This window comes from Telopea speciosissima, chromosome 7, assembly GCF_018873765.1.
Source record: "Telopea speciosissima isolate NSW1024214 ecotype Mountain lineage chromosome 7, Tspe_v1, whole genome shotgun sequence".
NCBI lineage: Eukaryota > Viridiplantae > Streptophyta > Magnoliopsida > Proteales > Proteaceae > Telopea > Telopea speciosissima.
This window is the reverse complement of record NC_057922.1, coordinates 14153183-14178886: the sequence shown is the minus strand read 5'-3', so window position 1 is coordinate 14178886 and position 25704 is coordinate 14153183. Positions and strand designations below refer to the sequence as shown.

At 39.7% G+C, this 25704-nt stretch overlaps 1 protein-coding gene across 1 annotated transcript; it reads left to right on the top strand.

The window, feature by feature from the left end:
• Positions 1-935: 935 nt before the first annotated feature.
• Positions 936-25162, top strand: LOC122667441 (tRNA pseudouridine synthase A). The gene is made up of 10 exons (XM_043863710.1): positions 936-1261; positions 8470-8526; positions 12099-12176; positions 13041-13094; positions 14161-14243; positions 15042-15141; positions 15239-15301; positions 22534-22815; positions 24047-24107; positions 24682-25162. The coding sequence occupies exons 1-10, from the start codon at positions 992-994 to the stop codon at positions 24777-24779; spliced, it is 1146 nt and encodes a 381-aa protein (XP_043719645.1). The 5' UTR covers positions 936-991; the 3' UTR covers positions 24780-25162.
• The last annotated feature ends 542 nt before the right edge of the window (positions 25163-25704 follow it).

Sequence of the window (25704 nt, the reverse complement as noted above, 5' to 3'; positions counted from 1 at the left end):
AATCACCCCAATCAAAATCGGATTTTTCAACTATGATTACAGCTTCATCTTCACCACAATCGTTACAACTTACGAGTTACGAACGACACCACCAATAAGAATGTCAATCGATATTCGAAAATCCGTATTCGATCGCGTTCGTATCCGTTTAGGAGAATCCAAATCTGTTCGAAAACTAATTGGATACGAATAAGATAATCTTCCTATCTGACCGATTATTATCCGATTCGTTTGGCAATTTGATGGTAATAAAAATTTTGAAATATATCTATGCGTCCGTCTATTCGATTAATTTTTTTTTTAATATATTTTTTTATAATTTTCTAAGTTAATATAATGTGATTCTTTTTCTAGATTTTCTATTGGCTTATATATATTGTTTTATGTATTGTGATACATGGAATCACATATTTATTAAAATAAATACAAGATAAAATAAAAAGTAGAGATTATAAGAAAATCAAACACTAAGAAGAAAAAAAGAAAGGATAGTTGCTGAACCCTCAAGTTTCAACCCTCAGGAAGTGAGGTTTCGTGATCAAACCTTCGCCGTTGCATAATTTATTGGGGCCACCTGCCTGAGGTTCACTAGGGCCCAGAAGCTCCCGGTCTATGCGTGGCGCGGGGGTCATGTACGAGCCCGAGGGTATTTAGTCGACCTAAAGTTGGATACCCCTCCTGTCTCCCAAAAAATAAAAAAATAAAAAAAAAATAAAAATGATAAAAAGATATTATACGAGTCCATCCTAATATACTCCAATACGAATATGATAATGCCACTGCCGGATCGAATTCGATCCGTTTATATCTTTTAACCGCGAGAAAATTTGGTCACAACGAAATGCACCTTTGGTGAAAAGGTTCAGACATTGGAGCCCGATTTGTAAAATTCTTCGCTTGTTTGTTCCCTCGAGTTTAAAATGCATCTTTTAGGCTTCCATTGCCCGAAGCCCATGCAGGCGGGAAAAAACACTGGCGAGCAGGAGTGAAGATGATGCATCTTAGGTCCCAAGCACACATAACATCAAACCCTCTCGAAGAACCCAATCGCTCTCTGGATTCTGATTTAGAATCACCGGAGAAACCATCGAAGATCGCACGAACTGAGAATTCCGGTGATGTAGAACAATCTGATAACAGCCAAATCATGAGCCAAAACCCTAGAATCCAGAGATACTTAATCGCAGTCGAGTACATCGGGACTCGCTTTTCTGGTTCACAGCAGCAACTCAATTGCAGAACCGTTGTTGGCGTTCTTGAGGTAACTTTCTTTTCATAAATTCACCTCTCGCTTGTTGATTCTCTTTCCGTTTCTTGGTATTTATTTTATTCTGTTTTTGTTTCGGATTTAGACGAAGTAGTTTCTTATATAAATGTGTGCATTTGAATAAACTGGAAAATTATATATTAGAGGTACTGGAATTTTGGGACCATATGTTTGTAAGTGAAGACACTGGTTAATGGTAGTAGAAATTGGATCCAAAGTTCTAATGGAACTTCTCTCTAAAATACTGCAGCTCTAACTCCACCAAGGACACTAACTGATCAATGTAGTTTAGTTCTTGAGCGGAGGACCTAAATTTTGACACTCTTCATAATTTAATAGGAGAAAGTTTTCCTTCACCCACGATGAAGGAAACCCCGCGAATCTACAGTAATTATTACTCCCCCTTCTTGTTGGAGGTCCTAAATATTGGGGAAATGCGGAATGCCAATCTTAATTTGGTGGGAACGCATCCTCACATGCATTAGGGTATTTGTCATTAATCAAAAGCGGGTTTACAATTATTTCTGTGATGCCACAAATGCAACACCACCGAAAGGTCTTAGCACTTGTGCATGTTTCTCCACACAGATACGGGATTTCCCTTCTTCACTAATGGTGGCTAGGGTTCAAAACCCTAGTCCCTAGGTAGGAGAGGAGTAGAGGAAAAGGGAATTCTAAATTCTCAATTCAAAATTCATATTAGACTTGTGTCTCTCCTCCCTTTAGCCTCCTTATAAAGAGGGAACCCTAATATGAGTGGGGCACACTAGACAAGTCGTGGGGATCCTATAGGGTGATCCAGCTAGGTCATTTCTGTAATTATCAAAAGACACCGCAACTTAAGTAATTAGTAAACTGTTTACCAATCCCTCATCCTTAAGTGGGTGGTAATATTAAACCCACATGTAGGCTATAGAATTTAATCCGACATGTTCTAGCGAAGAGAGGCGTGTTGAGTAAGTTTATAGAGGTAATTAAAGATATGTATGAGGGCGTGGTGACTAGTGTGAGATCTGTGGGAGGCCAGGGCAAGGAATTCCCAATTACGGTTGGGTTACATCAAGGATCAACCCTTAGCCCTTATTTGTTTGCGCTTATCATTGATGAATTAACCAAGAACATCCAAGATGAGGTACCGTGGTGTAAGCTCTTCGCCGATGATATCTTTTTGTGGATGAGACTAAAACAGGGATTAACGCTAAGTTAGAATTGTGGAGATCGACCTTGGAAACAAGTGGCTTTAAGATTAGTAGATCAAAGACGGAGTATATGATGTGTAACTTCAGTCACAACTATGATGGATGATGACGTGGTGAGGAGAGAGAGATACCGCCAAGTGACTATTTCAGATATCTGGGGTCTATCATACACAAAGAAGGTGTCATAGATGATGATGTCTCACAAAGAATTAAAGTGGGATGGATGAAGTGGAGAGGGGCTACTGGAGTACTGTATGACCGACACATTCCTTTAAAGCTTAAAAGAAAGTTCTACAGGAATGTTGTTCGACCGTCTATGATGTATGGGGTGGAATGTTGGGCAGTTAAGAAGTGCCATGTAATGAAGCTATGTGTTGCAGAGATGAGGATGTTAAGATGGATGTCGGCAAAACTAGGAAGGATAAAGTGATTGTGATGAAAGATGAGGTATCCCAAATTTCCCTTGAGCCTCCTTAGCCAAATCTATAAGAAACCCAATTTCCCCTTCTTGTCTAAACTAGATTATTGCTAAATTTCTTACCAGTTCTTGTATCAGTCCCAAATTTTCCAATTTTTATCTCAACTTCACTCCCAATTACCTGGGATATTTTTCTACCAACAACAAGGAAGCCTTGAGGACACAATCTTTGGAGTTAGGTAGTGATTCAACACTTATTCATGGCCTTCTACCCCGTGGGACAGCAAGGGGAGTTACTGATCTATCATGTTTCTCTTGTTAAATTTTCCTTTGCATACTTAGCATGAAAATTCTGCACATATGATTTGTTTATTTCTGTTCGCTACCATTTCACCTAAAAGCTCAAGCTGTTAGGGAAGGGCAGCATCAATATATACATCAACACTCCCCTGCACGTGCATGCCAAGATCCCATGGTCCTTGCACGTGGAGTTCACGCGGCATTTCCTTCGCACAGCACTGAGGGAGAAGAAATGTTGGGAAAACTCTTCTGATGCATTTCCCAGGAGTTGAACACTTGACCTTCCTGCTCTGATACCATATTCGCTAACGTTTCACCTAAAAGCTTGAGCTGTTAGGGAAGGACAGCATCAATGTATACATCAACAATTTCTTTATTTAGGGCTATACTTGTTAAGAATTTCTGCATGTATGCTGAGATATATGAGTTGAATACCCTTCGCATCCTTCCTACCTTTCAGTTAGGATAATTTTCTAGGTTTCCCAAACCTGTCCTACACCATTTATCTCAAGATGATCATGATATATGGGCCTGAGGCCAAAAGAGCTGATGGAAGAGGTGAAGACTGAAGACACCTTGTTCTGAAGATAACGTAATGTGAGGTGGTGTTGTTGAGAAGTTAGTGAACAGATATGAAACCCCACTATGGATCCAAGTTTTTTACTATCAGGATTGGGCCCAGATTGTTCTGAGCCAATCCTTTTCCTGATCAATTTCAGTTTATCTTATCCAGATACTGTCAGTGGATTGGATGGTCCACAGCACACTCAGTTGTGGCCCATCCAAAAAGTTGTCAGAATTTAGTTGATTTCGATCCTTTTGGCTGTTTGCATTTTGGTTGGCTTTGGCCATTGCTGCTGAAATGTTGAAATCCAGCAAAATTCTCTTTTTGTTTGGGCAAATATAAAAAAGTATGTGCTCTTGAGAGTTGATTCAATATGTTTCGGTTTCTTTATAGCTATTGTTGGGCTAATTGCAGTTCATTGTTTTTTTTTAAAGTGTTTGTGAGTGTGTGAGAATCAAGTTTCATGCTCCTATGTAGAGAAATCTTAAATGAACTTAAGTGTAAAAGCTTGATGGTTTATGCTTCATAACATGCTTCTATTGGATGGGCTTTTTTATAATTTTCGTTTGTGATGGTTATAGTTGTCAAGGAGTCGCTTAGTCATCCAAGCTCTCTCTTGGGTCCAAGGTGATAATACGCTTGTTAACAATTCACGAATTTACGTTGATTTATGTTTATTGCTTTGTTTTGTGATGACTATGATTGTATTATATCTTATTCTTTGTTTATTATGTGGTGTTTTTCTCATAATAGGTCATTACTACCATAATTATATCATATTGCATTGATATGGCTTCCGTGTTGCATATAAGCATATTAATTGTTGAGATGTGTTACCCGATATTATAAGGGTATTTTTGGTTTTTTTATTTATGTACTTTTGAACAAGGGTAGGATTGTAATTTGGGCTGCGACACTGTTCACGTGAACAGTGTCGTGAATAGTGTTGTGAACAGTGTTTCCCTTTGTAATCTCTTTTATTATTATTATTATAAATAGAGAGCTTGACTGATCTCATTGATCATTCAAGCCATTCACGAAATTCTTGTTTTGTTAACATGGCATCAGAGCCAAATACACTCTGATCTAGGTTTTCAAAACCCACCTCCCTCCCTTCGATTTTTTTCTCCTTCCCTCCGTCGAGCTTCTTCCCTTCTTCTTTCTTCCTTTCTTTTGGTTCTTCTTCTCCCATTAGGGCAGCACTACTGAGGTGATCGTAATGATCTATCTGCTGTCCCAATATACCTCCTTTTTTATGTCTCTTTTTTGGATCGAGTGGAGCTGAAGCACTGTCTGCGATTTGAAGATTCCTATTTTTTTTGGAGATCAGGCCTCTGCATCTGTTTCGGCTGCATCTTCTATTGTGGGATCTTTATTTGATATTGTTCTCAACCCCTATTCACTTCATCAGATTGGTTGAAGACTCCAGCCCCTTATCGATCTCTCTTCTCAGGTTTTTTTCAAAACCCTAACATTAATCGATCTTGGGGTTGGGCTGCTGGTTCCTGCTGCATCTGATTGGCACCCTTGCTGCCTTCATTCGACATCATTCCCAGCCTACATATCTGAGATTTTTTGCTCCAATACAGCCCTTTTCTATTGGGGGTCGATTCCAGAATTTTTTTGGATATTTTTTGGCTGTTTGCTGCTTCATTGAAGATTGGTTACCTGCTGCAATGACTGGTTCAGATTCTTCTTCGGCCTCTTCTGGCATTGATGGCCAGCCCCAGACTGATTTTCTTCCCCTTGCTGCCCCAATCAAACTTGATGGCTCTAACTACCTGAAGTGATCTCGGTCTACCTATTTGACAGTAGCTGGCCGTGGCCTCACTGGCCATCTTCTTGGGACAACAACTAAACCAGTGGAAGAGGGTTCTCAGCTCAACAAGTGGTTATCGAATGATGCGATGGTGATGTCCTACTTGATCCATTCTATGCAAGGGGATATCTCAGACAATTTTCTTCTACTAGACACTGCCCATACTAGCTGGAATGGTGCCAAAGAGACTTATGATCGCACGGGGAATGATGCACAGGTCTATGAGATTAGAAAGAAGGCTAATGCCACTACCCAACAGGAGCTCTCTGTCTCTAAATACTATGCTGCCCTCAAGAACATGTGGCAGCAATTAGATCATTACTCCGACTATCAGCCCTCTACTGCTATTGATCTGGCTGCCTATCGCAAACACGTTGACAAAATACGTGTTTATGATTTTTTGGCTGGACTAAATATGGAGTTTAATCCTATTCGGGTGCAAGTACTTGGGCAGTCCCCTTTTCCATCCCTAGAGCAGGCCTTTGCCTTAGTTCATAATGAGGAATCTCATCGGGCTGCTATGCTGCATTCTTCTACTGTTGATCGCTCCGCCTTGCAAGTTGCTTCCAGTACTCCTTCTCTTACCACTACTGATGGTGGTACTGCTGTCCCTAAAGGTCCTGTCAAGTGTGAACACTGCAACAGACTCTATCATACTAAGGCTCAATGCTGGAAGCTCCATGGGAAGCCTGCTGATTTTGAGGAAAAGAAAGCCCGTGGGAAGTTTAAGCCCAAGGCTCATATGGCTGATTCTCCTACTATTGCTGCTGCTGCCCCTTCATCTGACATTGGGCTTACTCAGGATGAGCTCCTAGCTTTCTGTCGCATGCTACAGGCCTCTTCCGCTGCCTCCACTACGGCATCTACACCTGCTGCCCCTCCCGGTTCTAATTTTGCCTCGGTACTCCAATCGTGAGTCGTGTGCATCGATCGTATCCAGTCCTTGGATTATAGATTCCGGTGCCACTGACCACATGAGCTCCTCCCATGTATTTCATCTTTATTCTCCATCTTCCGCAAAGACAGTGTTCGAGTAGCTAATGGTTCCCTTTTTCCTATTAATGGGAAGGGTTCCATACGCTGCTCACCTACCCTTTCATTAAAATCTGTTTTGCATGTTCCTTCCTTTTCTACCAACCTTCTCTCTATTAGTAGTCTAACTAGAGATCTGAACTGCAAACTGACTTTTTTCCCTTCTCATTGTGTCATACAGGATCTGGAGACGGGGCACACGATTGGGGGTGGTAAGATGCAGGGTGGTGTCTACTTACTTGACCCGGGTCAGCCTTCTACTTTGCATTCGGCTTCCTCTACAGCTCATCATTTACAGTCCACCTCGTCCCCTGTCCTTCATCTCTGGCACTGCCGACTTGGTCATCCATCCCTTAGTACTTTGTCTCTTTTGTTTCCGAGCTTGATTAAGCATTGTAATAGGAATGAGTTTTTATGTGAGGCTTGTGTTTTGGCCAAACAGACTCGTTCCAGTTATTCTTCATTAAATAAAAGAAGTGAATTTCCTTTTGTTTTGGTTCATTCTGATGTGTGGGGCTCTGCCCGTTGTACTTCCCTTTCTGGTCATCGATGGTTTGTCTCGTTTATTGATTGTTATACTCGTGCCACTTGGGTGTACATGATGAGCCATAAAAGTGAGGTCTTCCGCTGTTTTCAGTTATTTCATCGTATGGTTCAGACCCGATTCAATGCCACCTTGCGCATTTTACGCAGTGATAATGGCAGAGAGTACATGGAGGGTTAGTTCCAACTTTATTTGGCTGCACATGGTATTGTCCATCGGACAGTTGTGTTGACACACCGCCCCAGAATGGGGTTCTTTGAAAGGAAAAATAGACATCTCCTTGAGGTAGTCCGGGCCATTATGTTTGCACGGCAGGTTCCTTCTCACTACTGGGGTGATGCCATTCTTACCGCTGCTTATCTCATCAACCGTGTGCCTACCCGTGTACTTGATGGTCGTTCCCCCCGTTGATCTCCTCCAGGGTTCCTCCTCCTTTGTGGTTCCCCCCAAAGTTTTTGGTTGTGTTTGCTATGTCCGCAATCATCATCCTCATGGGAAATTTGATCCACTGAGCATTCGGTGTATTTTTCTGGGCTATTCTGCGACCCAGAAAGGATACAAGTGTTGCCATCCACCTTCTCGTCGTACTTTTGTCTCCATGGATATTGTCTTCCATGAGTCCTTGTCATATTATTCCCAGACACCTCTTCAAGGGGAGCAGGATCAAGGAGAAGTTAGAGAGTGGGCAGATTTGTATTCCTTTTGTGAAGTCTGGAGATCAACTGGCTGATGTCTTCACCAAAGGATTGAGTGGGAAGTTGTTTTATCCTAGTCTAGTCAAGTTGGGCATGTGTGATATCTATGCCCCAACTTGAGGGGGAGTGTTGAGATGTGTTACCCGATATTGTAAGGGTATTTTTGGTTTTTTATTTATGCTTTATTTATGCACTTTTGAACAAGGGTAGGATTGTAATTTGGGCTGTGTGACGTGAATAGTATCGTGAACAGTGTTGTGAACAGTGTTTCCCTTTGTAATCTCTTTTATTATTATTATTATAAATAGAGAGCTTGACTGATCTCATTGATCATTCAAGCCATTCACGAAATTCTTGTTTTGTTAACATTATATGAAATTATCATTGCTATAGTACATATGATCATATACTGCACGCCTAGGGTTCCTAAACCCCTAACTGGGCCTTGTCGGCCCGGTCCCCCTCCAACACCTTGGGTCGCCTATGTACCTTGACAATTATGGTGATGGTATTTTTTTTGGGGGGGGGAGGGTTGACTATTTGTGATACTGTTTATTCTAAATCTTGAAGACTGCAAATATATATAGGTTCTCGGTAACCCTTTTTCTTTTCTTATTCTGTTTCATGTAGGAGGCTTTTCAGAAATTTGTCGGAAAACCTGTTTCAATCTTCTGCTCAAGTCGAACTGTAAGTTCATGCTCTGCCAGAAGAAAAAACATTTCATGGTTATGTTCTTGTGAATTTTAATTTAACACTTCCCATCAATCTAATAGAATGGTGAACCTTTTACCAAACGACACCTCAGATTTTTGCAATTCCTACACATCTTCCTGGGTACCTGCGTTATGGAGCAACAGGTTGAACCAGTGTTGCCAAAGGCGAAAAGCAAAAACAAGCCGCATGTCCCACATGTCGCTGCAAATGGCCTGAGGGGTGAGGTGTAAAGCGAGGTTCACACACAATTGGATCAATGAACAACTTTTTCAATAGAAAAATAATGTATACAAAAATATAGAAACATGCATGTGTAAGGTATATTTTATTACTATAACAGCAAAAACAACAACAACAACTACAACTCCTCAGCATTATCCCAACTAAATGGGTTGGCTACATGGATCCTTGGCCTCGAATCAGCTCTATTCGAGGTCATACTTGATACAAGGTGTGTTTTACTGAAACAATCAAAATTAAGAATGTAGCAATAGGATATATTATTAGATACATTGCTACAATATAAATAAAATTAAGAATGTAGAACTGGTCAGTTCTCCCTTCCCCTGGAAGCTTCCTTTGAACAAATATAGCATGGTTTTGATCAATTGCAAGAGGACTGGGGGGGGGGGGAGAAGGAGGAGGAGAAGAAGAGTGAGGAGGAGAAGAAGAGTGATAAACATTGCATTGCGAAAAAATTATATATTAAGCAAGATAATAAAGAAATTAAATACAAAAGTACTCACCGTTAAAGTATAAGAAGTGGAGAAATTTTCAAATAAATTGCATAATGTTAATGAGGCAGGTGCCTTAGCCTTTGGGTTGCTTTGTAAGGATGGGCTTGTCTGCTAGTTACACTTAATATTCAGTGTTTGTACATAAATTCATGATCTTGCTAACAATCTTACATGGTTGCCAACTAAGAGTGATTTTAATTTGCTAGTAGAAGATGAGCCATTGCTTAACATGGTCAGATCATTTGTATTAGACTTGAATTTTAATTATGGGTAAGTTTTGTTACAGAGTATAGATGAAGAAAACCAGAACCGAAAATGGAGGAAGAAGAGAGAAAGAGAAGAAGATGAGGAAGAGGAGAGAACTGTTAAATTTATTTTAAACAGTCTCCCTCATAATGCTTGTATTTATAATCTCAAATTACAATAGAAAGGGGAACTCCTAATCCGATTAGGAATTCCTAATCATGATAGGATTCCAAGTTACAATAGGAAAAGAACTAGAACTAACAACTCAAACTGAAACTAAGACTAACAACTCACAGTAGAATTAGGACTTGACATAATTAGAAACTAGGACTTCAACTAGGACTAGGAAAATAGAAGATACACCTATCAACCAAATCACTGTTCACATGAACAGTGTCACGTGAACTGTACTTCAACAAGTTTCACATACCTCCCCTGAGGTTTGACCTAATTACACTTTCACTCATGAGGTTTGGAAAATTTCATGTACATCCCCTGAGGTTCAAACTAAGTAACAAAAAAACCCAGTCCGTTAACTAGTGACTGAAAACGTTATAATTGTTTTTAATTGACCAAAATACCCTCATCTTCCCCAAATCGTTTCCCCAAAACCTGCCACTCATCTTCCCCAAACCTGCAAATCCACTTCAATGGATTCAGATTTAGGGAAAAAAAATTCAAATGGATCTTCCCAAGCCAGACTCATACTCGTCGTTGATCGAAAGGAAGAAGAAATCAAATCGAACCAAGAAGAATGGTTTTGAAACCCTCTGCTCTCTTGTGATTTCCTTATTTTTTTTCAACCGACATCTTAAAATCGTTTAGGGTTTGATTCAACATGGAAGAAATGGGAAGATGGGAATCAGCACTTGTCCCTGCATACTTGGAGTTAAATCCTCATCTTCTCCCTCAGTAGACGTCCTATTCCGACATTCCCTTTGATCAATGGCCCATGTTTTCCCCAAAAGGTTAATCCAATCCCTCACTTTCTCCCGTTCTTCAATGGTTTAACCTAGAGCTTTTTCTGGAGCCCTTTGGAGCTCAGAAATCGAATAGAACCCTTTCCTGAGCTTCTTTGGAGCTGCCATGATTCCTCACTCTTATGCCATAAGACTCTCAGAATAAAGCTAAAGAGCTTGTGTCTGCTATACTTGCCTCTTCCTCCTCCTATGAACTCTGCTGTGTGCACAGCAGTTGAAGCTTCCCTCCAGAAACACAGCCTATACCAGAGCCAATCCTTCTTCTCGATTGCATTCTCTGCCATAATTTATAAGATTTTCAGATTTGATGAATGCTCGTCGCAGAAATTGCCCGTGTCTGGTGGATGGATTTATCAGATTGAGGCTTCCAGTGATTCTGAGCTTGCAGGTAGGGTTTTCTATCTGCTTTCCCCTTATAGTGTTTTGGTTTCTTCGATTTCTACTGTAGATCGGCATTCTCTGGTGAAACATGTGTTTCTGGTTCAGAGATTGTAGGAATGGGCCTGGTTTATGCTCCAGAATGAGAGAAATTGTCATTTCTTGTCAGGTTTTTGTCCATTGTTCAAAGGGAGGATTAAGGAGGATCCGGTTAAGGGTTCTTACATTGTTCAATTGAAAGCAGTAGGACAGAAGAGTGTATGGGAATTCTATGAAAAGTTTCCAAACATCTATAGCCGATTCAAATGGAATGGCTGAAATCTAAGATTTCAGATTAGCTTTTATAAAAAGTAAAAAAAAAGGGTTTCGATCGTTTGTTGCAAAATCAAAGAAGAAGAAGGGTGTTAGTGTCATTTTACCCATCAAGGGTATATTGGTCATAACAGGACTTAAAAATTGTTACCGTTAGCAACTAATGTGTACAGTTAACGGACTGGGTGTTTTTGTTACTTAGTTTGAACCTCAGGGGAGGTACGTGAAATTTTCCAAACCTCACGAGTGCTTGCGCGTTGGTCAAGTGCTTACTTGCTGAACGCTTGATCACGGGTTCAAGTCCTGGAAACAGCCTCTCTGGAAACAAGGGTAAGGCTACGTACATTTGACCCTCCCCGGACCCTGCTAAACACGGGAGCCTTGTGCACTGGGTACGGCCTTTTTTTTTAATGTGTTTTTATTGTGAGAGAGATTCAATAAGAGAGCCTTGCATAGGAGCAGCCTGAGAAGAACGAACACAGTCAAGAAAAGATTCGTCAAACAGCCACACACACACACACACACATATATTATTATATATATATATATATATCACTGTTCACGCATGCATGCAAAGAACACTGTAGTGTGCTAGCTTGCACTAAGTTTTTTTTTTACTGGCCTCTTTGCTTCTTTGTCCTTTGATAACAAAAAATTTCTGCTTTTTAGGTTACCAAACCATGGAGAAACTTCCAGCTAGCTACAACTATTGTCTCTTTTCTTGGTCTGCTGCTTGTTACGAAACTCTATAAATTGTCTGAATATTAATATATTTGCTTTGGACCCAGAAATGTATTGTTGATTATTGTTATTTATTTTGTTTTGCTTATCCTTAAACACATCCGTCTTATTTCTTTGGTCTGAAAATGTTGTTTCATGTGGACTGATGTAGGATGCAGGAGTGCATGCCTTATCAAATGTTTGCCATGTAGATGTGCAGCGTGTGAGCAAAAGGAAGCCTGGGGAAGTGGTATAGTTTCCCATTTATCATTTTCCTGCTTTCTGACTGTCTTTGCCAATTAAGCTTTGATATATTTAAATTTCTGGCTAATCACCAGTTCATTGGGTTGATAACAATGCTAAAGTGAGGGTAGAAGGCTTGAGTTGGAGTCTGTTGGGATGCTCCTAGTTGTGGTGGAAGCTTCCCTGCATAGTGTGCCCCACCCTCCACCCCTCCCATGTGTAGAGTAGAGTACAGTGAGAAAGTCAGGAAAAAAAATCTGGTATTTGATGAGAAGGGCAGTTATGCATCTAAAACGGGCACGATAAGCTTGTCTAGATTTGTGAGTTCACTGAAGAGAGTGTTGACCAGTGATTCTTTATATGCAAATTCTCTGGACTTATCTGGAAGCATATTCTGCCCCCCCAGTTTAGGTAGCATACGAAATTAATGTGGAGGGAAGAAATCAAATAGCTCATTTTTCAGATAATGGATCTTTTGGTTTGATTCTATTTCTTAAGCTATTGTTTCCATTGCTTCCTGAACAGAATTATATTGAAATCGGCTACAAGTAAGTTGATCAAATTGGATAATGTGCTGTTGCTGTGGGATATAAAAGGTGGCAAAAGTTTCTCTGTGCACTGCACGTACACCTTGGGAGGGTTTCTAGGGGCCACCTATATCTGTCACGTGGAGGTGTGATGTGGCAATTCCAACTATTGGATATACAGGGAGTGTTTCTAGGGAGGGTTTGCCTAGTGATAGAAGTATCCTTGTCCATATCTGGTTACATTTATGATGCTTGATTTTAATCAGTAGATCTAAAAAATATCCTTGATTTTTTGTATTTGAACATTCGAATAACCAGTTCAATAATGTTTTCTTAAAATGCAGTTGCCGCCTCATGAACCTGCAGTTGTTAGGAGGGCTGTGAATCATTTTTTACAGGTGTGGCTTTTACTCATTGTCCAAATCTTTAGACAAAAAGGATTATTGTTGTCTTCATTATCTTGCTCTTATATTTTGTTTCAGTGGAGATTTCATTATGAACATTGTTATGGGCAAGATTTGTTTTCCTGTTGGTACTTAAACAAATAAAGGTACCCAGTTAAATACTTTTTATGTGATCAGTAATCATTTCCTCTGTACATGGATTTCAACTGCAGTAGTATATTTGCACTTCTGTAGTTTTGTTGACATACTTGTTCATTTCTAGTGTTATTGTCACATGTTATAGTGTATATATTTATTGCTATCATCATACATTTGCCAAGTTGTCCCCTTGTTCTTGTCAACTGATTGTGATGTCTTATGGTGGTGGCCTATATAATTTTGTCTGTATGAATAACCTATTAAAAGGAACTTGAAAGAGAACTGAAAAAGTTGATAAGTATTACGTCCTGTGCATAGACAATGTCACGGTTTAGATTGTTGGTATCAGTTTTCTTATTGATGGCTTTGGGTGAAGATGCATCTCATGATTCATGATACATTTGGATTGGCTGGAAAAATTCATTACCCCCTTCCCAAAGGGGAAAAAAATGAGAAACTGTGGTAACTGTTAATATGCAGTTGGATCCTTATTCTTATGGCATTTGACATGATCTAGGTTTCTACATTCCTTTCTTTCATTCTAGCAAGTTTCTGTGCATCTTTGTCAATGTCCTTTGTACTTAAAAATAAAGTTCATCATACATCTTGAATGTGAATTACTTTTTACTCAAGAGTCAAAAGTAATTCAAAAACAGATGGCATCTTAACCTAGGTTAAACGGAGGATAAGCAGTAATTTTTTGGATCTCCTATGCCGTTACATAAACTCTAAATTCTTACCAGGGTGACAGTTTTTTAATTCTCAGTTTTTTGATATATATTTTTTTGAATTGGAGGCATAATCCATGATTAAACTGTTGAGTAGGTCCTAAAACATTCAAATTGCTTTTGCTAATGACAGAAAAGTGATTAAACTGTTGGTGTAGGTCCTAAAACATTCAAATTGCTTTTGCTAATGACAGAAAAGTGAAGGTGACCTTTTGGTGATCGATGTTCGATGTGTCCCAGCTGATTTTCATGCTAGATATAAAGCTCTAGAACGCACGTACGTATCATTGCACCACAAAATTTAACTTTGTGGAAAGGTTTCTTCTCTGAGGCCCTGGCTAAGATTTGCTTGGTAACCCTTGGTCTGAGTTATGCAGAAAGCCAATGTGACATTTTTACCATTGGGTAGATAGGGTACTTTCAGTTTGGCCACATATCAAATTTTGTGGCTCTCCAAGTATCAACCTTCACCTTCTGTTCTCAGCTCTCAAACTATTTTGACAATGGTTTACTCTTCATGCATTTTCAAAAGCTTCTACAAGCAATGCGGCAAAATGTGTCCGAGCTGAAATGTACCACATGACTCTATTATGGTGGATGTGGACAACATCTCCACCCAATTCAAGTGCTAAGTAAGAGAGGATGAATGCCAGGCATGTCAATATTGGCTTACCTTGGTGTCTGGCAAGGAAACATTATGTATTCGTCATTTTATATGAAACAACTTAGTGTGCATGGTTTTTGTTCAAAATCAATCGGCAAATATAGGAAAATCCCTTCCTATAAAGAATATTTTAGTGCTATTAATCTTGTAGAGTTGCCTTTTGAAAGTGAAAGTATGGAAGTCATGGATGGTTGGCTTGAACCTACTTGGACTTTTGAATTGGCTTTCTAGATATGTTACTACTCTATAACCTTGACATGATATGCGCTTACAAAAATTAGAAGTATCTTGATTCGAACAAAGGTTGAAGGATAATTAATTCAATTGTCTGGACAAAGTGTCCAGTCATGGTAAGAAAATTTAGCTTCACGGATAATTGGGCAAATATTAAATATGACATGTTAAATTTAGGTACTTCTACCGAATGCTGTCTGGGCCAGAGCCTCTGTCAATATTTGATAGAGACCGGGCATGGCATGTACCTGAAGACCTGGATCTTGCTGCTATGCAGGTTGGTTTCATGCTAGGATTTTTTTTGGGGAAATATTTATCAAGAGATTTTTGTCTCCATATTTCATTTGAATCATTAAATTTTTTTTTAAATGCAGAAAGCATGCAAAATCCTTGTGGGATGTCACGACTTCAGTTCATTCAGGGCAGCAGGGTGCCAGGTTTTTCCTTGTCTCATTGCCTTCTCCTTGTTGTTGGACTTTATTTAAAGTGTGTACAGTATTTTCAGATTTCTTCATCTTCTATGTAGTCCTGGTATGTACATAGCTGTGATTGGTTTTTGGAAAATAAGCAACAAGTTTGGAGGCTGGCTGTATATGATTTGATTCTTCAATAAAGTGCTACTTATCCCCTCAACAACCCCCACCCCCCACAACCCAAAAAACAAAGGAGGGTAAAAAACGCAATGCTGTACAGATAACCATAAAAATAAGGAAGAACAGAAGACAAGATTAGTGAGATTGTTTCCACTCCTTACTGGGTGGTATCTAGATTGTTTTCACACTTTTCCTGTATGAGGGGCTTGCTGGGTACTTACACAGTAACCTTGGTTCCTCTAGAGTGTGAGGTGTTTCAAGCATAGTTGTCAAGGGGTCGCCTAGTCATCTCCTAGGCATCCAGGCACATTGGTCGACTTGGGCTCCTTGGTCACCTAGGCGGACGCCTTGGATGCCTTGTTCGCCTACTTGGTGTCTCCTTGCTTTTTTACCCTCTCGAACGCCTTGAGGCGCCTTGACAACTATGGTTTCAAGTACCTGTCAAATGGATAATGGAACATGTGGTTGGAGATTTGATCATCACAGAAGTTATAGTCTTTTTCCTAGTCTTCAGATGGCTTTCTTCTATTTTGGAGTGGTGCGGGGAGGGGGTTTGATCCATGGTATCATAGAAGTTTTACTCGATACTGGATGTGTCTGTGGGAAATGATGGTGCACACCATTTTCCCAGATGCCTAAACCCACTATATCCACTAATACTCTCCAGACTGAGGCCTCCAAGTGCGTCAGCCAAGGAAGAAACATCTTTCTCCATGTCAAAGCTGTCATGCTCCTCTTCAGGTCTCCACATGCGGTGCCAACCTTTGGGGTAACCTACATGTGTTGGGGCACGTGCACCATGGTCGGCATCTTGGATAGCATGGTCAAACTGAGTCTTTACTGTGAATTGATAGGCTTCGGCTCCGCGTCTGCCTAGTCATACACTCATACTCATCTCGAAGGCTCACTTATCTGTGTGAGTGCAACCATTGCAATGCGACCAGTCGACATCCTCATCATCCCCACTAGGCTAGGACTCAGAAGGTCGGGTTGTCTGTTGTTGGTGTTATTAGCAGGGAAAGTACTGTTCGCTTTCCCCAACACCAGCGGTCTCACTCGCCGTGACCCCGAATTTTTAGAGATTTTTTTGTTCTAAGGGTAGTTTTGTACTCTTGGGGAATTAGAGTTTTCTATATGTAATGATTGACAAATTGAATAAATAGGAGGCATGGTGGTCTAATTGACTTACTCACATATTCTCCCTTTCTCTCACACTCATGTCTCTTTCTTTTCTCTCTCTCACATCCCTCTTTTTATTGCTGGTTTAAGAGACTCGTTCTTTCATCATCTGTGTGTGGACTCGGCCCTCTTAAGAAGACATGAACTTGCTAATATCGACCCTCGTTTGACTAGTATTCCCAAGTTCGGCCCTCGTTTGCAAGAAAATCTATTTTAAAGCAAAAAATTTTAAAAATAATTTAAAAACAGAAAATTAAATTTGACTCCGTGAAGTCTTTAGATCGACTAATGCTACCTAACATATAAAAAGTTGGAGCCTAAGCAGTACTTTTTTTCCCTTTTTTTTGGAAAAAATTTATTTTAGGGAATAAGGGTATTATCTCAAACTGTGAATCTTCAAGAAATTTCCCTCAAATCTGTGAAACAACCTAGAGGGGGGGGGGGTTTGAATAGGTTGTATGTAGTGGATTGGGTCCTTTTTATAAATTAGATCGCACAATAAAAATTAATAAGACAAGCAACCACAAGAGACAAGCGATTTATAGTGGTTCGACTCCAAGAGTCTACGTCCACTCCTCTCAACACTTGAGAGAATTCCACTAGATGTTTCCTTTCAGTACAGTAGGTGGGAAACAACACCTTTACAAAAATCTTGTTATAGGACAAGAGGAACCTTTACAACAATCTTTTAAGGATACGAGAATTCATGCATAGAATCTTTTAAGGATAAGAGTATCTGTTCATGAAATCTTTTAAGGATAAGAGTATCCGTGCAATCACCTAAGTGCAGTCTAGGCTGATGCATACTTAGTTTGATCAAAAGTTCTATCGACTCTTAGATCAACACTAAGATTCATATTTAAACAAATAAGTAAAGGAAGGATAATACCTATTTTGGAGAATACTCCATGTGCAAAATGATAAGAATGTATACGTGTACAAAATGAAAGCTATCTCAACACTTCTTTGATGAGAAGATCAAAAACTTTGTGACGAAAGCCTTCAACCATGGTTTAAAGTATTAGTACGTATCGTATTGGTATCAGTCGGTACCAATACGTCTCTCTTTTCTTAAAAAATGAACTGTCTCGACTGATGCGATACAATACGATATGACCAATACATTTCGATACCATCGATACGTCCGGTAAAAGGTTCTGTAGATGGTTCAATACGTATCGATATGTATTGATACATTTCAGCCGATACATACCGATACCATCGATACATCCATAAAAATACCCTTTTCACTCCAGACTTGGTACAACTCTTATTTAACGGAAAAATGAAGGAAAACTCTCAATCAAGAGTCTAAAATCTTGCATTTGATCTTGGTTTTTCACACTTTTGGACTAAAAAACGAATCAAGGAGTACTACAACATCATTTTTGCATCATCCAATACTCCTCATGGTTATAGACTATTACAGCATGTAAGAAACCTCATTTTTTATAACAATTTCAATTTAATGCACTTGTTTGGTTATACATTATTCTCCATTTTAGTGTTTATGCAACTTACTATATATTGCTTATTTATATTGGTTTTTGTTCCAAAAGTGTATTTTCCATGTATATCTTGACCATTTCCATGCGTATCTGTAGTGTTTGATACGTATCTCCGATACAATACGATATGTTCCTTAAAATCACCCGATCGATACGATACCCAATATCGATACTTTAAACTAGGGCTGCAACAGGGTCGGGTTGGGCCGGGGTTTATAGAACCCTAGCCCAACCCTAAGTCCCCTTAGCTGGGCCCAGGCTCGACCCGACCCTAAGTCAGGGCCAGAAAAATCCAACCTTGACCCGCCCTCAGGGTCGTGCCGGGTTGACCCTGATTGGCCCTGATCATGGGGAAGGGGAATTAAATGCATGGGCTGGAATTGGCCGGGGAGAAAATTATCAATTTTACGTAAACTAACACTGTAATAAAATGTATTATATCACTTATTGTCATCATATATAATATATTATATAACAAAATGTGGGTGACGTTTACAGTTTATAATATATATATTATATCAATATATATTTTATAGTATAACTTAAAACAAGGCTGGGCCGGGCCGGGCCTTCGGGCCAGTCTTAGCCCAAGGCCTCAACCCTAGCCTGACCCGACCTTGACTCAGGGCCAGAAATTTCCAGCTTTGACCCGCCCTCAGGGCCAAATATCTCAGCCCAGGCCCTGTTCAGGCTCAGGGCGGGCCAGGGCAGGTTTGGGCCGACAGGGCCAAACTTGCACCCCTACTTTAAACCTTGCCTTCAATATTTGATTTTACTTGAAAACTGAATCTTACAATGACGATGTTCAACTCAAATGAATAAATAAAGGACAAAAGGCTTCAATAAAAGCTCTCAAATGAATAGTATTCAATGCCTCAAAATCTGTGTAAAGTTTGTCCTTTAGTGGCCTATTTAAAGCAAAAAGGTGTGAGCAATTTGAATCTCCAACGATAAAAAAACTGTCATAGTTTGGGTCTATTGGTCAACCTGTTCGTGAACCGTCTGGACCGGTTGAAAGGGCTGTTTGAAAATATAGCCGTTGGACAGTTGGGTTGTGCGACCGGCTTGATACCAGTTCGACATTCTCCAGCCTCAACCGGTCAGACCAATTACCAACCTCTGTGCAACCGTTTAAGGTCAGTGCACATTGCTTGTTACCGGTCAAACTGGTTGGTCCAAAAATAGCCCTGTTTTGCTTGATTTTGTCGGGTCTTTTGGGGCTTTTACACCAATGGTCTTTTAACATTATTTTTGGTTCTTTCAAGGGTCCTTGGGCATTTCCTAGAGTCTATCTATGTTTATGCTCGTATGGATATGCAAGCATGCAATGCGAGTGTGTGTGACTGTGTGAGTGTTCTAAAACAATCTAGGTGCACACAGGCATCTTGAAGCTTTGTCTTCAGTCTTTGAGTATGTCTTGACTTCGATCTTCTATCTTGTATCTTGTCTTGAAGCTTTACTTTGGCTTGACTTGACTTGCTTCGATCTTGCATCTTATCTTGAAGAAGCTTTTCCTTGGTTTGACCTGTCTTGTCTTCACAAGCCATGGGTCTTGATTCTTCTTCAAGTCTTGTTACTCCGATACAATAGTGTCTTAAGCGTTATCATTATGAGCAACTACAATGCTTTGCATACATGTAAATATATTAAATTGTTTGTTATCATCAAATGAACAACTTGGGAATGTGAGATTCTTGAATGGACAATTCCCCAACAAAATCCACCAAATATTAGTTGTTGATGAACTTGTACAAGCTTCCAACAAGTTGTTCAGCCAAGAGTTGCAAGTGGAATGGCCAAAGTCAAGCAAAAATCCAAGTTTGTAGTCGAAGCACAGGTTTCGACACTGCTGATATCATTTCGAACGAAATATGGACTTTATAAAGGACTCTATAATGTTTCGGCAAACAAAATGGAGTTGCCTAAACCCTACAAAATTTCGTCCGGAACATGTTTCGGTTAAAACTTGGAATGCCTAGTTAGTCGCATTCAATTCGTTTCGAGCCTTCTTGAAACCAAAATAAGTTGCGAAATTTCGGTCGACTCCACCGAAATTTCGAACCATGTGTACATGAGGGTGTTTTCTAGTACTGCCTCATTGAACTCATCCCTCATTTTTTTGTTCACCCTGGATATTACCCTTCAATTGGTCAGTCATGAACTTATGCATCTCAGTAGGGAAGTATGGCCATTGCTTCACATCCTTGAAGCCACCTGCCAATTGCTCCTTCAGTCTTCTTGTCCCACCACCACCCATCTTCTTCCCTCAATATTTACGTTGTGTTCTGTTTATCCCTACTCAAGGGTGTGCCGTGCTTCCATGTTATATCCTCATCATCCTCAGCTATGATGCAATTGTCCTACACTGTTGAATCAATATAGAACAATACACAACCATTACTTACATCCAAAATTCAAGAATGTAGTTAGCTTTATTTTTATGCCACAGACATCTAAAAATGCATCAATTAACACTTCTAAAACATCTCAGAAGCAATTTATGAGTTTTCCTGTATTATATTTTTTTTCACCATAAAAAACTATTTTAAATATTTTTGAAAAATATAAATTACCTAATTAATGATAGTTAAATACGGGACAACACTTTTTTATGGGGTGAATAAATAATTCATTACCAAAGAGGAAAGAACAGGGGGCCCCGACAAGCGGGATGGGCGGCCAGAAAGAGAAGGGAAGACCCCAGGACACAACAATATGCCTGTTCCTTGGTGTATTACGGCCACAAGGGGAGACAGAAGCAAGCTTGCTTTTGATGTTGAAGGGAGTTCCAAATGAGTTGAATAGTTCTTGATCTAGGAGACCATTTTCTGATATTACGTTCCATCCAAATCTGATTGATGGTGGCGGCGAAGGCAAGCTTCCCAACAATATCACAGATTGAAGAGCCAGCAAAAGTCCTATCTATCCAGATCTATTCTCTTTGAAAAGGCAGAATTGTCTATTCTTTGGCCAACATTTTGCTAAGACACCTTTCCATATAGAAGAGGAAAGGAGGCAGTAAAAAAAAAGATGATCAGTGGATTCTGAGGCATTCCAGCAGAGGCAGCAAGACGGGGGGGAGACAGCAATCTGATGGTGGATGAGGAAGGACTGCGTTGGAAGACAGTTGGAGAGAGCCCGCCAAACTGTGAAGCTGTGCTGAGGGATGTGGTGCTTAAACTGTTAAACCAAACTACCTTGTGCCACAGGGCAACAGTGCTATGGGACAACACATTAATCATCCCATTCATTTGAAAAACATAACGGCAAATATTTTTATAAATTGTCATCATTTTTTAACCCAAACAGTTTATTTATTTAAATTTTTTTTTGTAATTTATAGATTTCTTGAATAATTTTTTTTGAAATCAGAAAAACTTAATTGTAGGGAGGGAAATTCAATCCACCTACATGAACTTGTGGATTGGCCTACAATGTCGAACATTAAATATTTTTGCACAACCAAGCTATTTTGACCCTAATTTTAGGAAAATTTGTTTTAAGAACATCCCCAATTTCAACAAAACTGTAAATCATGAAGAACACCTGGTTTCATGCACATAGGCTGGTGCATGAGAGATTTGGGCCTTCTGGTTCATTCCGATTCAAAATTTATCTTTGTCAAACCAGGCCCAACCTGAGTTGCTTCTTAAACACACTTTCTAAACAAATATTCAGCTGAGAACTTTTTTTCCTTTTCAATGAAGGGAAGATGGTAGTGCTACTTGTGCTGGGAGAGCCTGTCACTACGGGCAGGCCGTACTGCCATCTGGCAATTCACTTGGCACCCAAATCTGGTGCACTGGTAGGTCCCCCCATTGTGTGCCCACCTGTGCAATTTCAACCCAAATGGAGTTCTACATGTGCTGAAAAAAGGGTTAAAAAAAAGAACCTAAGGTAAGAACAAAACAGCTCAGCAGTTGAAAATGCATGGAAAATTCCAATACAAGTGGGTCATATGCCTGAATTCAACAATTGAGTTTTGATATGTGACCAATTAAGGGGTGGTTGCTCTAACCAGCAGTTCAGATGTTCGGATGTGTCGAGTGGTACCTCCAAGTGGCTCAAAATGAGGTGCATTTTCAGATAGGCCTATCATAATATGCTTTCTTGTTCCTCATTTTCCATTCAATAAATAGCTGTCTTATCAATGGGAGAAAAGAAGGATCAGAATTCTTTTATTAATTGAATTTAAAGTCATTAAAAGACTGTGTTTTGTACTCATTTTGGGGAATTACTTTGGCTATGATACTTCACTAGGAAGCAAAATTAAGAGAATGTAGTATTAGTTACCTACATAATATTTGGTGGAAAGTTGATTTACTCTTTATCAAGAATATATCATTTAGTGCAAAACATAATCTACTATCCTTTTTCAATGAACCACAGGCTAATTCACCTATTAGAACATTAGATGAACTTCATGCTTCTGAGGTAGTTTCAACCCCTTACTTTCCTTCAAGTGTAGAGAGAGGACAAGCAAATTTTGCAGAGAAAGATCCACTTGTGTGCATCAATGCATCAGACGATAAGCCTACTGGCAAGGGGTCGATTCCCAATCATGAGAATGTACAAGGACCTAGTAATGGAGGTGGTCTAGAATTTGGACAAAGAAGAAGACATCGTTGCTATGTTGTAACTGCACGTTCACGCTCTTTCCTTTATCACCAGGTTAGCCTTTTCACATTTTCTTTTCTTTATTTGTCAGCACTATGTTCGATCTATTACAGGTTAAATGATTACATAATGTTTCCAATATTTTTAGTTCATAACAAGAAAATCAAGTTTCCACATTCTTACGTTAATACTATTATGTTGACATTATCTTGAGCTGACACTTCTTATCAGTGTTGTACCGATGTTGGACTGAGTGGTCACAACATCGTTGTCAGCCACCAATCCTGAATGGTCTGTATGAACCCAAGGACCAGAGGTCCTTTGATGTCTGTTATCTGGTAAAAGGACCATGATACATATTTCATGCGGTAGAAAGAAGGAAAAGCTGGTCTGGTTGATTTTTCTCCTCTGTGAATGAGTTTCTGGTTCAAACCCAGCCCCTGTGATCAGATTCTGGTCCAGTCTAATTGTGGGGACCAGTTTGGAGGCTTCATTTGGCTTGCGATTCCAGAATTCCTGATTTTCAGGGATCTTATCTTCAAGACAAGTTGTGTGCTAGTTTTTAGGAGGAGATTATCTTTTTATTTTATTACTTTTCAGTTGTTTAGACAGGCTGGGAAAACAATTTTTAATTCCAGTCCTGATAAGAGTCTGTCTTACTTTATTATTTAAATAGTAGAGTTCATCTAGGACTCTCCATCTCAGCCCATGGAAGAGGGGAGAATTCTCTCATCTCAGCCAGCTGCAACTCTTATAAAGGACTCGGTTTGGCAATTTGGGTCGGACACCTTCCTTTTTCAGCTGTTTCTCCTGAGCAATGAGAGTAGGGGAATAAATAATAAGCCCTTGAATAGTAGGCAAGTGAGAGCTAGAAGGGGCACAGAAAAAGGCTCATGAATTTCTGGAAGGAATGAACACTGGATCAGGATGAAATGTGGGAATGTCGGGATTCCTAACTATTGAGCTGATGGTAGTTTGCACTGCCATGATGGTATCTCATCAGGCTGATTGTGTATTCTATATCGTGATGGGTAGGGTTCTAATGACGTTTCATGTTCCTCAACATCTTGTGTTGGCTTCCGCATGTTAGTCATGTTTTTTGTATGCTATAAAACATTGACAAAACACTGCTTATCAATACAATCCAACGAACAAAACAAGGAAGACAAACTTCATTTATTATTATGTAGTTTATTACTATCTGAAGTCAGTAGTGGTATTAGACTGTGTTCCAGTATCATCCTGCAATATCTTGGGTTTATATGTCTGTGTTCAACCTTTGCAGGTCAGGCTGCTTGTTGGCGTTCTGAAATGTGTGGGAACTGGGGTTATTACTGTTGATGATGGTTTGTCAATCCTTCATTTCCTAATAGTACTTTTCCTTATTTTTTTCCTTGGTGGGATATAAAGGGGTGGGGACAATGCTGTGCAAAGTAGCATCTACAATGGGAAGCACCTCCTGGGAGTCAAAGAGGAGATTTCCCACGTAGCAAACAGTGTGGGTATCAACCATGGTTCTAAATCTTGGCAGTTTCGACCGAGACAAAACTTGGTACGAGTCAGTTTCATCTGGTTTCGACCATATTTCGCACATTTCGTTAGTGTTGACCAACCTAGTTTCAACCAGTTTTGACTTTTGACAGCACATGACATGTCAAGTTTTGCCCAGAAAAGTACAAGGTTTTGACCTGATTTCGGTTGAAACTTGGGAGATATCGGTTTCCTGGCAGGTCGAAACTGAGATTTTGAACCTTGGTATCAACTCACCTAAGCGGTGCTTCGTATTGGTGGTATGCTTTCATAATATGCGGAAAAGATTAACATCTCTCTAGATTTGTCTTTACTAATGCTTTATATTTTATACTTCTCTCTGGGTTTGTCTTATGCTAATGTTTTATATTTTATATTAATTACTTCCAGTTGAAAGAATCTTGAATGCAAAGACAGTGACTGCTGCGAGTCCCATGGCCCCTGCTTGTGGTCTCTACCTTGGAAATGTGAAATATGATCTCCCGTGAGATTTAAAAATAGATCGATGTGCACAGCTAATTCTGAAGCATTTTGCACACCTTGCTCAATGGAAGCTGATGTTACATATATTGCTTGGTCATGAAGCGTATCAACCAATTCCTGGAACTGAGTAAGAAAGGTGTTCAAATTATTCTTTGCTTCAACAAGACAGTAGATTTAGGCTTAACATATTGAGCTATACGCTGTATCACAGAAGTTCTAGCTTAGTAGTTATCTTTGCAATGATGCAATACTCTCATCTAACAAGTGTAGCCTCAAGTTTTTCCGGAAAGGTTGGATAATGGGACTTGGTGAGTGAACACAGAGGTGTGATCCTCATGATGGAATCACTTGGTCGAATACTGAATCTATTTTAAGACTAACAGTGGAGCATAATCCTAGTCTTTGAAGACTAGAGAGGCCCATGGGTCTAATTAAAATCTCATTAAGTTTTAACAAATGAATGTTAGAATTCTTGACTAGAAATTTCCTGTTTAAATTAAGAGAAAATTATATTGCCACCTCCTGAGGTTTGTATTAAATACAGAGCGACCCCCTGTGTTTATAAATTCAGTCACACCGCCTAAGTGGATGGTGTTAAATAATACATTTTAAATACCAATTTTGCCCTCTTCCCCAAATTTGAAGTTCCCTCTATCGTTGACCTTCAACTCCATCGTTGACATACAACTCCATCGCACAGGTATTCCTTTATACATCTATGACTTCTCCCTCATCTCTCCTCCCTCTGTTCTCTCTCGGATTTTTTTCCTTGCTCTCATTCATTCCCTATTAACCCTAAAAAATCTGCAAACCCAAACTTTGAATCTCGATCTAACATGGTGTTCGTCGAGTTCTCCGCAAAGGTTGCTGCGAGAATTGCAGCATTAGACCTTGCTTGCAATGGATCAAAAACCCAGAATCCCAAGCACA

Excerpts from the sequence above, each read along its gene's own strand:
- LOC122667441 (XM_043863710.1), top strand. The coding sequence starts at position 992 with ATGATGCATCTTAGGTCCCAAGCACACATAACATCAAACCCTCTCGAA. Across the intron at positions 8,527-12,098 it reads TCTTCTGCTCAAGTCGAACT|GATGCAGGAGTGCATGCCTT; the intron begins GTAAGTTCATGC and ends GGACTGATGTAG. Across the intron at positions 15,142-15,238 it reads TGGATCTTGCTGCTATGCAG|AAAGCATGCAAAATCCTTGT; the intron begins GTTGGTTTCATG and ends TTTTAAATGCAG.